Consider the following 14,454-nt stretch of genomic DNA (forward strand, 5'->3'; position numbering starts at 1 on the left):
CATTCAGCCTCTGACATCCCACAGATGAACTAAAAGATCAGTGAATCTGCACTCCATCTTTTTTTTCAGTAACTGATCTGGACCACTTCTTGCCTCAAGACAAATCTCCAAACTCCACCGTGAAAAAGACTTTAAAGCAGTCAACCTGCAAAGCACTAGTAAGCATAGCACAGGGGAGATCAGACGCAGCAGAGAAGAAAAGTGCAAACTTCCCTCTAAGCTAATGACAACTGACTCCAAACAGGTAAACGCCCAGAGCTACGTATTAAAAGTGCTTCTAGATTTGAAGATCAGCCTGCACACAACTACAGGGAGCAACTTTGGAAATGCTTCCTGTGGCAACACGTTTTGAGTGTGCAGCAGACTCTAGTCTAGCATGACAACACATCAAATGCAGGAATGAGAGGTGAGGTGGGGGGTCAACAATTGGCAATACACCCTTAGACACTTTACAGAGAATCCAAAATAAAAACAGCCCAGTTTTTTTTTTAAATTAAGAAATGTGGGAAAGTCAAACACAAACCAAACAATGAGTATACTTTGTCTGTCTTCAGGCTTTGTGGATACATGACCGCTAACCATCTGATGTTAACTTGTTTGACATTTTGGATGTGGGACAATCATGGTGACAATGTAGGATCAAGTGAATAAGGTCCCAGTCATACAGGCCTAGAGCGCACAACCATCTGGCAATCAATGGTCATGAAGGAAAGATGAGTATTTCCTGAGCGAGTTGTAAGTGCAGGTTGATGGAAGTCGCTGAGAGCTTTACTTAAGCCAGTCAGCGACCCCCTGGCAGCTACCTTTTGGCTGGGAGAAAAGTGCATTCCCCCAAAATGTCCTTGTGACTACATTGGTTGTTAGCGTATTGCCATGGTGGTAGACTGAATGGAGCTGATGGACTTGTCTACAAAGATTGGCTGGCTACTCTCTAAGCTGTAGCAAAACTGTGAAAAGTACTACTGCTCACCTACAGGCAACTACAGGCAACCTGCTAAAAACCAAAGCAATCACCAAAAGGTTTCTGGAGCAGCATCTTCTTTAAAACTAATTTTACCCAGTAACAGCCTCCAGAAACCACTGCAAACCAGTTGGGGAACACACATTTTCATCTAGCAGTTGTCAGTTGTATCATGTCCAGTTATTGCAAACAACTCTCGATGTCACGTGGGAAACATCAATAGCAAGCTATAGCAGAGGTTATATTTGAGCGTCTACGCACGTCCATAGTTGGGTGTGTGTTCCACTATCCTTACCTTGGGATTGTGGCCAAGTATGCTATGAGCCTGCGCAGGTCTTCGGGTCGTATTCTGTCATGGTTGCTCCGTGCTGGAAAGGTGAGAATCGGACCTCCACGTCTGTCTCTGCCACCTTCGCATAGAAATACAATGACACAAAGAAAACCTATTTAAATTATGAAGATATTTTCTTTTTACAATTGTCAGAGATAACTAGTGAGTAGAGATAGCTGGTTCTGATAGAAAGACAGGTCAAATCACAGTTACAAGAGTGGTAATGGAGTTCCAGTCACAGAGCTATAACAAACCACACCAACTACTAATCTGACAGAAAAAACCATCTTAAATTACTCACAACTATGCCAATACAGTTAACACAAATGATGTAAAAGTCAGATCAAAACCATGCTGTGTCAAATTCACAGTTCAGAGAAATAAGTGAATGCTAATAAATTAGCTACACATACCAAATGCAACAGGGGAGCCAACAACTATACCCAAGACCAGTCTCCATTTCCATGTGAAAATTTCACACTTGATGTCACTGACCTCTCACCTTTAAAGCCAAAAATGTGCCCATGTTATCAACCTATTAAGCTAGCAAATTGAACACCTGCCACAAAATTAGACAATTAGCCCCTAATGGTTTATAATACAGTCAAAAAGATAGAGACTCCTGCTGCAGATAAGCACACTACATAGTTGGCTTAAAGTACTACAGAAAATACTGCTCAAGCTTTGGTTCCTAGAGTTTCAGTTGTGCATGTTTCACTAAATAAATAGATTAGAAATGTGAATAGGGAAAGTGTCTAACCGAACTCATGACTAGCTAGTAGGCTAGCAACATAGGCAGCATCTGTATAGTTAGCTTAAGCCAAGTGAAAATGATGAGGCGTCAGTGATCATATGCAACATTTTTTGAAGCTTTCAAGATTGGTTAATCTAGATAAACTATGAGTTTGGTGTCATCACAGTAGCTATTTGGATAAGTGACCTAGCCTACACAAGCGAGAGAAGAAGCAGGTGACAAAAAATGAGACATCAAAAAGTATCCATGTGATTAGAAAAGTGTACTCCTATAAAACTCTGATGAGGAAATTATATTTAATATTGTGGATAATGGTTTATGTTAATTAATACAGATTAATGAGAAAGGTCAACCACAGAAATATAAATCAGAAAAATAACATGATTTGGAAGAAAATGAGAGATACCGAGGAAACAGATTAAGATATTAAACTAGACAATAAATGCGATAATTTAGGTCATCTGGCTGCAAGAATCGGCGAGATTCACTAAACAACGACCAATACTCAGGGGGAAGTATCAATTCTCGGTTGGGCAGAAAACTCACCATGGACTAAGCTCACTGGTCTTTAAGCCGGATGAGCAAAAAATGTTTGACAGGTTTCACAGAATACATTATTTGATAGAAACAAAGGGATTTTCTAAATGGCTGACAGTCTAAGAAAGTAGAATTAGAGCAAAGCATATTCTCAGGTTTGTCTAAATGCTAAAGTGGCTTTACTCCAGCCTGCCTTGCAAACACTAAAATACAGGGAATGACACCAAACATAGAGCACTGTAAGGACTCTACAGCAATATAGTGATACAATGGCTCCTTAAAATAAGAGCACAATTTTGCTGAATGTCAGAAGTAACTAGACTGACTTCTTCACTGAAAAAGGATGGATGGAAGTTTCAGTGAGCTTAAAGTTGAAACAGATATTTACAATTACAGCACATAAAAATGACACTGACCTGAGAGAAAGGCAACCTTCTCCTTGAGGATTGGAAGCACATCAATGGCCTTCATATCCTCATTACGATGAAACCCTGAAACACAGAAAAAATAAGCAGAATAGAATATTTAAAATCAAAATATTTAACGCAGAGACAGCAATTAGACCAAGTTCATTCAACCTTTACACCCACGTAGAGAATACATGACCCTGCAGCACACCAAAAAAGACGAAACACTTAAATAAGGTAACCCACTTTATAGCACAGCACGCAAAAAACAACATAAATGTACATTATAATGTAACTTTGTTCATATCAATGACCACAGACACAGCAGAAGTGGCTCTATGGAACTGGTTAGAGTTAAGGTTGATGTTGTTACTAGTAGCAATTCTGAGGAAGTTAAGACTGGCTGCAGATCTAACTAGTTGCCAAGAAAATCTCTGTTTTAACTATCTGCTTCTTGTATCTTGCAAGGTATTACATTTGCATTATTTTTGAAATAGTCCATTGCTTTAGCACTGAATGTTCAGCCTACTTAGGTTTACTCAGGAATTCCCACAATAGTCAGTGTGTTACACTATGTTGCTGAAATGTCATCCCCTTTGCCTCGCCTCCTCAACAGATGGCACATGGTTAATACCAGGAAGATGGAGCATTTATGTACACACACACACACACACACACACACACACACACACACACACACACACACACACACACACACCCTCAGTCTCTCTTTCTCCTTCACATGAAAACAGCACGTTTACTGAAGGCAGTATTTTGGTATTTGGTGATAACTGATAAGCATATTTATTCTTCAGGAAATTTCATTATGAGGACTGAAAAGGGCAATAATGCATAGCTGAACGCAATCATGCCATAGTTAGTAAAAGAAAATATACATCAGCCATGATGATATTGACATTTCAGGCTTGTGAATATATGAGTAAGGAGCTGGCGGGTAGGGAGGGGGCTCTGCCTGCACTTTCAGTTTGCTAGTGATGTCATCAGATATTCCTCACGTAGCTCTTAGTCATCTCTCTCACACAAACACATAAGAAATGTAACCGATGCAGTTCATTATCTTAAGTCCCGCCACCACATAAATCACCGCTATCACCTGAACTACAACTGACTCAAGGCGTGATAATGCTATTAGAACTGAGGGCACAGACTATCACATCCAGGATGGCGCTGAAAAATAACAGTCCTGCTTTGCATAAAACGCTTCAATAAGACGCCGTTTGGGGGGCTAAGTTCTGATAAACAGAGCCTAGGGGGTCAAAAAAAGAAATATATAGTAACAACTTTGCACAAACACGGTGCTGCTTTGGCATTTCTAATATAAGCACTTTATCATACTGACTACCAACAGAAACCAACTAATCAGAGAGGCCAGTCTACTGAGTGCTGAATCATGCCAAATTCCCTTCAATAAAAGTCAGTCGTGACAAGTACAAGCCAATATCTCCAGCAGGAGGTAGTGACTTAATATTACTCTAAAAAAAGTGATGGCTTGATGGCACAATTCAGACACTGAGTGACATGCTGTAATGTAGATATATTTCAACACGAGTGCCATTAAACCTGTGATTGCGTCTCCTAAGTTGTTAGTGAGTTATAAGCTGAAGATATGAAGAAACAAGAAACAGGCTATCTTTTAAATGTGCAGTATGACATCACAGGAATAGAGAAGCCAAGTCGGATTTGTGAAAGCATAGAGAAGAATATGAGGACAGAACGACCAGCTGTGACAGCACACACACAGGACTGCAGAAAAGCAAAGAGAAAACAACTAAATAGCTCCTGCAGGTTTAAACAGCTCCTGTAATATTGATTTCAGCCACGGTTTGAAGTCAGGCCTGAGCGGTATCACGTCACCTCTCTGTAGGAAGCGACTGGACTGATTCAAGGATAATGTCACAACCAGCTGACAGAAAATGGGACTGACGTAGCATCAATGGCTTTTTATTGTCTTTCCATTGGTAAGAGGATAGGGAAACCCACATATTTTAAGCCTCCATGCTTCATGTCCTCCTACACCTGTGTGTCTTCTCTTGACTTGCAGATTTTTTTAAAAACCCCATAGTAATAATCATGGAAAGAGTTAACAGAGAGACTTCATTGTGTGTCTTTAGAATAGTGCTTTGTTGCTGGGACTGCATTCACTGAAAATCAGCACTATACAGAGCAAAGGCAAAAAGAAACAATACACCTCTAGCAGGTTTTTGTGTTAGCACATGTGTGCCTTTCCTGTGAAGTGTGCCCCAGACACATTCCTCTCAGTGGTAGTTTATGTAAGATACTGACTCTGGCACGCAGCCAGCACTGACCTCTGTTACACTCCTGCTTTCCCCGCTAAAACTCAAGCTACGCACCTTTCTCAAACACCACAGATCAGACCAGGTCAGCAGAAAGCTGGGCATATATGCACTTAAGCTTTATGTTGAGGACTGTGCTAAGCTAAACAGATCTGCAGTTGTATATTTTAATGCCTAAATACTGATTTTTCAAAATTCGGTGGTGAATTTAACATAAATGCTGCATTGCTTAAAAAAAAAAATCGAGAGCAGCTGGCAGTAAAGAGAAAGTTTCACAGTATGATGGCCTATTACTTATGACATCAGAGCCTCTCCTAATTTTAGTAAACAGTAAGTACTACCCTACACACTGTGATTCATAACATCCCATCACCGCCTCTTGCCACACACACACTGTTGTGTAGTTCTTCAGGCTTTCTAGGGGTGTTTCAAGTTTTTCTTTGGACATTTTCACTCATTTTCAATCCAGTCCTTATACCTGACCAAACCACTTCACACTGAACTGTGAATCATTCAAGCATAAAAAAGGTAACTAAATCAAGGGATTAACCAGTGTTGTGTCTACACATAACAGAAAACTTAGGAAAGAAACAGTTTTAAATTGTATTGCAAAAACACATCATTTGTTTCCATTTCTTCAAAAGAATCTATGAAAAATGTCAAAGACAACACAGTCCAAGCATTTTTTCAACCAACAAGTTGAGTCTTAAACCGCTGTTAGCCAAAACTTATATCTCAGCATGTGTGCAGTATGACTTTAAAAAAATCTGAGGAAACTGGACAAGTGTTGGACAAAAGGTGTGCCAGGCCTAAGAAAAAACATTTCAGCAAATGAACAGCATCTGTAAGTCACGTCCTTATGAAACAGGAATAAATCCTTGACCTGACACACGAACTGAAAAAAGCAGCTGGCCCATCAGTTGATCTTTCTACTGTTGACCGAAGTTCATCATTGGAAGGGAGGCTGTCAAATTACATTTGACTGAAAATCAGTGACAGTAATGAATCCAAGATAAATTTTTTGGTTCAAATGGTCATTGGTATGTGCACAGGAGATCAGCAGTGAGGTACAACAGTGAATGTCTACATCATCATGTCATGGTGGAATTGATGGAATGGAATTATAAACTCAGAAAAGTACCATCAAACTTCGATCCACCATGCAATACTATGAGGAAAAAATCTCATTGGTGAAATGACTTCATTTTGTAACACAACAATTGCTAAAATATTAAAAGGCATATCTTGTTGGTCAAAAACACAACATAGCCTCCCAAGAGCCCAACGTGGGCTCATCTTTGAATGGAAACCAAGAAGCCTGGAGAACTATTCCTGAAGACTAATGAAGAAAGAAATTACTTAAAGCTGTGTTGAAGAATAAAGGTGGTCACACCAAATATTGACTTTCAAGCTTGTTACAATTGTGCAAATGCCGTTTTTCCCTTAAGTACTGTATTTCAAGTTATGTTTACACATTTTTCAATAACTTCCTGCACCCATTTGTACACATTTCCAATTTTCCTAGCGAAATATAAAGAAATGGGGGGTGGCTCGAGGCTTTTGCATAGCACTGTATTAAAACAAAAGAAGCACACACACAACAACCTCCTCCTTTCACTACATGCGACCCTTCATTTACAAGTCTACTGAGCATGAAATAAAGCTTTTCAATCAAAGATTCTTTGTTCATAGCGGTCTCATAATGAGTACAATCCATTTTACTGGTGGCGTGCATTCAGCACCCTGTAATATGAATAATGCTTGTCCACAAAATATGCCCTTTATAGTAAGCTTTTTATTATTATAACATATTACAACAATTTAAACAGGAAATAAAGACAAAGGGCCTTAGCAACATATCTCTCCTCAAATCTAGAAAGTATCAGGATATGCCAGGTGATGAATGCGAAACAGAGGATGACAGACATGACAGATCATCTAGACATATGCAATGCATAACAGTTTCTCATTCATTACAGGCAGAAATGTGGGCAGCGACATATGCACTTAAACACTCTCTGTCTCTTTGCGCGTTTGTTTATGGAGACATTGTGCAGACATCCATCAAAGGTGCAAATAACACATAATGTGTGAAATAAGACAATTCTCTGGGTTGCGAGGCGTGCTCTTTGTAGCAATTTGCATTTCCACTACATATTTAGGTCGTGCACTATACTCTGATATTGTTTTACTTTATTTAATTTTTTTAAAATTAATGGATATTCAGTGTGGTTCAAAACCATGTAATATTCACGATCCCAACAAGTCATCGCAAATGGCTATCCTGCCCTGAGCCTGGTTCTGCTGGAGGTTTCTTCCTTTCCACTTTCGCCAAGTGCTTACTGATTGGCTGTTCTCTGATTGTTGGGGTTTCCCTGTAATATTGGAGGGTCTTTACCTTACAATGCTTTTGCGCTATATAATTGGAGATTGTGTATCGGAATTTCAGAAGCGGGACCACGCCTCCTTCTCCTTCATCTATATAGGTTCCCCCCAGTTCTGCAAACTGTTCATTCTTGTTTACGTGCCCCACCCTCCCTCCCTCCTTGTTCTCAATTCTTTAACTTCTTCACTCCTATTTAGTACATGGGGATCTGTCAGGCCCAGGAGCTGTCGCCAGTCCCCTTCGAGGCCTTCCCCAAACCGCAGCTCAATTCATGTCCAAGCATTCACCTTTACCTACTAAAACGCTGTCAAACCTACAATGAGGACGTGGGCCCAGCTAGTGGAATAAAAGTAAAAATAATTGAATTGAATAGAAGAAAAGGTCAGAGGTGAATGATTTTTCTCTCTTTCTTGCAATCAATAACAAGCAAAAAGCAAAGATGATCTCGTACAGTTTGCTCATTTGTATAATAATGCAAACTGCTGTATGTTTAGTAGTGGCAGCAACTTGGCAAAACTTGTGTTTTCATGTTGCCCGAGGGTCAGTCAACCCTTACAGTTTAGTTGAGCTTAAGACAGAAAATTGCAGCTTGCATTTAACTTCACGTGAGATCTTAACTGAGCCTGTACGTGGGAGTAAAGAGCTTCATGCATGGTTTCGAAACTGTAATGTTTCTGTGATTCCAAAATTCCACAAAGAACATTGCGTTTTCAATCTGTTACTGTTGCTCTGCATGAATTTAGAAAGCAGAGTCGGAGCAAGAGGTGATGACACAGATTCACTCTGTTCAGCCCTTTTTTTTGTCTTTCTAACTCCAAAAGGATTCTGCCCTAAATCCATCAATTCGCGTAGTCATGTAGCAGAAGCATGCCAATCCTTTTCCCTTTGCCCTCCTAACTCTGGGCTGGAAAGACTCACATACTAATCTGAATACACTACTGGAGAACAGATTGTCTTCAGTGTTGTACTAATTCTTCACAGCACAGACTGAGAACATCTTACATCGTTTCCAATCTGGGTTACAGGCTAGTTTTTAGAAGGCTTTATTGAGATGTAATGGGGGAATGAATGCAGTAAGTTTAGACAGTAATGTAGAAATTCTACGAACCCCCAACCAAAATTGCAACACATGCAGAGATAATTGCAAGCAATTGCTTCACCTACAAGCGCTGTAACAACATCTCATAATCCAAAATGAGCATATGTGCGTCGTCTTTCCACAGAAAGTTGGAAATCACAGCCTCGATGCACAGGGCCAATCCCTTTGATTCCAATGCGTCAGACCACAGGCTAGACTGAACACGGTGCATCTGTGCAGCCTGCCATGCCACATGATGCCAATCCTCTGGCTCATAACCTCGTAACCTCAAACTCAGACCAATTACAAGCCAGGCTAAATGTAGTGCAGTGGAACAGATCAGGCATGCAGCATAATGCTGCAGAAATGCTACAGTACAATTCCACTGGCTGATATCGTGACCATCCCAGCAAAAATTTGATAACGTGCATTCCAGCTGCCAGCGAGGATAACTGTGGTGAGATTCAGAGATTTAGAGCAGCACTTGCTATGAAATGAATTTCATACTAAAAATGTGCACCCAGCATTTTTTCATACAACAATATTTTACCGGACAAATCTAACAAATTACAGCTGTAAGAATGAAAGACTCTTTAAAATTAAGTGGTGACTACGTATGAAGATTTATAATGCAAGAGCAACATGAACTGCAGTGCAGTTCATATGCTTCTTCCATACTTCAGTTCTGGGTCAGAGCCCAGTATGTGACCCTCACTATGTGTTAGTGCTAAAAGAGAGAACTGGGAGTCATTTGTTGCACTGCTCAGCATGGTTTGGCTTAGTATATATGCAGCTTTTAGGGAACAGCGCAGACACTGAGGAAGTGTGGGAGCGGATTCATTTATGGGGCCAATATACCCTGTCAGAACAGCTTGTTGGACAGTCCAGAAGCTTTGGAAACTGCCTGACATATATCTAACCCTGTCATTGTTACATATACAGAAAGGCACACTTGTAGCTTTAAAGGTTCTGTATGTGTACGGATGTGTGCTGGTGCTGTTCTGGCTGGTGCTTCACGGTGCAGCAGTGTGACTGACATCCTTTGTGAGCCTCTCAGAATAGTGCTCCCTCAGAGGGACGGATGTGCCAATTTATAAGCTTTTTGGATAAAAGTAAAGAGAACTTTGGCAAAAAGCAGGGCACAGGCCACAGACACTCCATAAACTGTACATAAAGGATGGAAATAGTCACTGTGTTGCCACCCACTAGTCTTGGAAACCTTAACCTTAGGATTTTGTATGCCATTATATTAGCTCTTTAAGAAAGTTTGGGAGAGAGGGCGAGCTGTTACACTATTAGTTAACACTAGCATCCCTGGTTAGCAAGCTGTATCCATAAATGTTGCACAAACACGTATTTGCTAGTCAGTGGAGATTAATATCAATACAACACTAGCAAACTTCAACAGACCATTGGTCACCAATACCGAAACACATTCATCTTGGAAGGGATGTACCACACAGCAAGCCATAGTATTTGTTAGATAATGTCATTAAAAATGTTGTAACATGCACTGACAGCATAAACATGTCCAAGAGGTCCAGCACAGTGAAACAGTGTAAGTGAGACCTGGCAGACAAGCTATACATCAGCATCCTTCTGGAACCTTCTCTCTCTGAATGCATACAATCAAGTTTTGGAGGTTTTTGCAGTATTTTTGATGTATTTAGCCAAAACTGTTCCAGCCAGTATTCTGGCTTACTTTGAGCTAATTGTGTAATTGTGACACTAGGTATGCCATTTGTTTTAAGCTCAATAAGCTCCAAATTTTTATTTTTGAATCAGAGTTGCTTTGCATGATTCACGGTTCAAAATAGCTCTTGCTTAGCCTATACTGGACGCTAGCACAAACCATCAGTTCATCCGCTGTCTGACAAACGCTGCTCCAGGTCCTGTCACTTTAAACAAGCTTTCTTCTAACTGGCTGCCTCTCAGTCTGAAATGCCAGTGAGTGGTTCTGCTGGGCTTACAGACAGAGCTGTAAGTTGGAAATAAAGATATATCTATGACATCATACAGATCTAAGAGTAGAGATAATGTATAGTGTTTAACATGAGCATCCACCATTGCACCACTAGCGCAAAAGTAAGGCAGAAAATTAAAAAAGCACAATAACTCCACAATAACAACAACAACAAAATCTTCAACACGCAGCTTATACAATTCAATACTGAACTATTGCAGGTATTTTTGCAATCTTTTACAACAGGCTTAGAAAAGCATCTTTAAGCTCAGTTAGCACATCCATTCACACATCACCTAGATTTGTCATGTGTCTGCCATATGAAGTTGTCGTGTCGCGCTCTATTTCTGCTCATCCCCCTAGTGTGTAGTGGAGATCAAGCTACCTTTCCCTTCATGTATGAATGTTTGGCCTGGTCTCTATGACAAGCAGGGCAGTCATCATGTCCCTGGTGTGACAACCAGGACTAGGAAGTGAGTGTTGCTCCGTGCAACAGGGTGACAAGATAAAAAACAGCAAACTCTCTCATCGCGCTCTCTCTTGTTCTGCTCCTCTCCCTCTGATTCTCTTTCTAGGTTCTTCAGCTGTAAATCACCTGCATTTATTTATTTTTGCCGCTTTCATTCACACGTCTTCCTCACATACAAAGCCACTTCTAGCAGCCCCTGCCCCACTCCACTCTAATTCTGCGACCTTCATCGGGAGCTGGCAAGGGGCCTGGGGACTGTGGCGAGCTCAACTTTCATCGGGTTTCTCATATTGTTGTTACAGTGTGGCTTACAGCAAAAATAACACTTTGCTCCAACCGCAACCCCTCGACCGGGATATAACCCCTAAACCCAACAGAAAGAGGCCATGAATAAATCATAACAAACTGGAAAGGTAGAATACAAAAAACTAATACCACGCTGTGGCTCTCACACTGTGCTTAAATCTCAAATCTGCAATGTCGCTCCTTCAGATAAAACACGGCTATCATGGATTCTTCTTTTTTTTTCTCATAAATTTTTTAAATGCTGCTCGGCACATTACTACAAACAGCACAATGTTTAAAACAAGCTGAATGAAAACTTAAATGCAACCTTTCAACACAATGTCACTTGCGTAAATAAGTTATTATGGGGATTATCACAGGAAAACCTAAGAGATGACAGACTGAAACTAAATATATGTTAAAGATTAAAAAGTCCCGCTGAATGAACGAGTCATCGTCCAGAACAAACCGCGGGACTAACAGCTCTGTAAAATCATGTCCAAGTCAAACAATACAACAAATACAACTCGACCCCTAATTATAACTCTTATTTAGCAGAGTGTGTGAGCAGTTGAGGGGCAGTGCAAAGATAAACAATGGTCAGCAGCACGAAGGGTACAATCAAAGTTTCAATGCTGGATAATGAACTACTGTGGTCACATCTGTGCCCTCATAATAGTGCATCGCTACGCAAAACACTTGCATGCACACTCCTGGAATTATCTTGCAAGTGTAGCACTTTGCAGCGATATATATACGAGGTCTGCAGAACTTGGGAGTGAGCCTGCGGTCATGAGACAACGTGCGCGGCTGTCTGTTTGTATGTGCAGCTGTTTCATTCGCGATCCGGTTAGAATACACCTTGAGAGATTATAAGTCCTTTATGTGTTCTTATTAAGATGCTACAGCTGTTTCTCTGTTCTGTTCACAGCTCACTGAGTCTGAATAACAACCACAGTGTTTATGTCTCCTCCTTGCTTTGTTCTTTGCACTTTTCATCTCTTGTGTGACGTCCTTTCACTCTGCCTGTCTCCATTCTCACCTCCCTCTGCAGTTTGACTGTATTTGCTTCTGACATACTTGGCATTCCCCTCTGCCTCACTACTAGTAACCCACTGTTTCGGTTTGTTTCTGTTTGGCATTACTTAGTTTAGTCTTAAATCTTGGGGTGTGGGCAAAGTTGCTGCTGAAATAAATGATGCAGGACGACAGCATCAGGTTTTTGATCCAGGCGATGTCAGCAACAGAGGACGGCCTTTCGATTGGAAGCGCTCAGCATTTTGCATCTATCCAGCTTTTATAGGGCAGGAGAGCCATAGCAGAATATATAAATGAGACATCTAAAGTGCTGCAGCATTTAATTTCCCTCAATAACATTCATCAGAACATCACAGTGCACACATACTCATGCTTTTACAGTACTGTTGATCATCGGGCCAAAAGACTAGGTCAGTGCGCTTTACCATACAAAACAAAAGCTCACTCAGTCTCAGGTGCAAAGATTGATCCGAGCGTTGCCTTAGTGTATGTATTTTAAATTAAACTATGCCAGCGGCTTCATATATCCTCCCTCAGCAGGCTCTGTTTGGATCTCACTCTGCTGTGTACCCATCGTGACAAATCGCACCACTTCTCCTAATCGCCTCAGAAGTCATCTACTCAGACACCTGCATTCATTACCCCTACAGGTACTCAGTCTTGTGATTAAACTAGTATGGAGGAAGAAAAGATGGTTTTTACTACTAAAAGATGGGTAGCTGTCATTTCTTCTAGTGGCATTAGAGGAATATATTAAGGAACTAAAACCATCCCAAAGCTATGCACAATATGTGAATCTTTCCATCAAGACCAGCTGTACTGGTCAATCTGTTTCAACACATGGCACTGACCCACTGTGGCTGTGCAGACTGACTATTTAGGTATGGTCTTGATTTTCATAATGCACCCTTAACACCCAATAAACAAATATAAGATAGTATTTTCATTTTCTTCCTATTTATATGGTAATATAACTTACAGTTCTTAGTCTCAATCACTCTTGCTACCTACTTAACAGGAAAATGATAACCTTTTCAAGCATCCGACAATGTACACATAGACTCTCTTGTCCCTCCGACTGCCATAAACATCAAAACACAAACCCCTACATCTTGGCTCCTGCGACCTAAAGAGCAACACAGCTCAATACAACCACAGGCTTAAAAACATAACCTCAGTTAAAAAAAAGTAAAAAAAAAAAATCTAAATTAAAATCTTCACAATAGTATCATTTAGTGTGCATTTTTTGAACTGGTTTGCTATGCATTCCTATTACTTATTTCTCTTGGGATAAGCTTTGATACAGCTGTATTGCATTAAAGCCATTCTGCACTAATCATGGGACACAAACATCACAACTGACAAAGCATTGTGAGGCCTAATGAGGCTCCTGATCACGAACATTAAATAAGGAGGGAAAATAAATACATCTCTAGAGATCGGAATGAATTTTGGTAAATATCTCTTCGTGGACATTATTATTTTTTAACCACACACCCTGTCTCATCACAGGATTTTGGATAAGCATAACAAAATACATTTATAATAAACAATACTCTACCTGATAGCCTGATCAGGGTTTTTCCAGCCTGGGCGTACTGCCAGCTGTGGTTATCCAGCACTGCCATGGGTAAACTAAATCCAGCAGCAAACCATTCCAATCTATATAGTCCTACACAACATCCTATCAAAATTTACAGTGGCTATCGCCCCTACCCATTCTAGCTTTCTGATTATACCACTGTGGCATGGTGAGGAGGCAACTAAACAGCCGTGCCATATATTGGTCAACGCCCCGCCACCCACTGAGCTGCAGAAAGCCAAAGACACTGCCAGCTCCTTTTTGCCTTCACCAACTGGCTTTTCTTCACTATGTCTCCCCACATGTCACTAACCCCTCCCCAAAACAAGATTTAGTAACAAGTGCTGC

The 14,454-nt window shown here is 40.6% G+C and overlaps 1 protein-coding gene across 6 annotated transcripts in view; it reads right to left on the minus strand.

Moving 5' to 3' along the window:
* Nucleotides 1-14,454, minus strand: part of triob (trio Rho guanine nucleotide exchange factor b) — a 110,900-nt gene that overhangs the window by 66,012 nt on the left and 30,434 nt on the right. For 4 of the 6 annotated variants that reach the window (XM_085291093.1, XM_085291091.1, XM_085291097.1 and 1 more), the window contains 2 exons: nucleotides 3,000-3,074; nucleotides 1,257-1,371 (listed from right to left, as the gene is read on the minus strand). In XM_085291093.1, coding sequence (XP_085147219.1) covers nucleotides 1,257-1,371; nucleotides 3,000-3,074 — 190 coding nt within the window. Of the gene's footprint in view, nucleotides 1-1,256; nucleotides 1,372-2,999; nucleotides 3,075-14,085; nucleotides 14,245-14,454 lie in introns of those variants that run through there. The other 2 variants (XM_085291094.1, XM_085291096.1) reach the window with 2 other exon arrangements.

This window comes from Mchenga conophoros, linkage group LG11 (assembly GCF_057382185.1).
Source record: "Mchenga conophoros isolate Kocher_MC1m ecotype Shallow Benthic linkage group LG11, M_conophoros_male_GT1.1, whole genome shotgun sequence".
NCBI lineage: Eukaryota > Metazoa > Chordata > Actinopteri > Cichliformes > Cichlidae > Mchenga > Mchenga conophoros.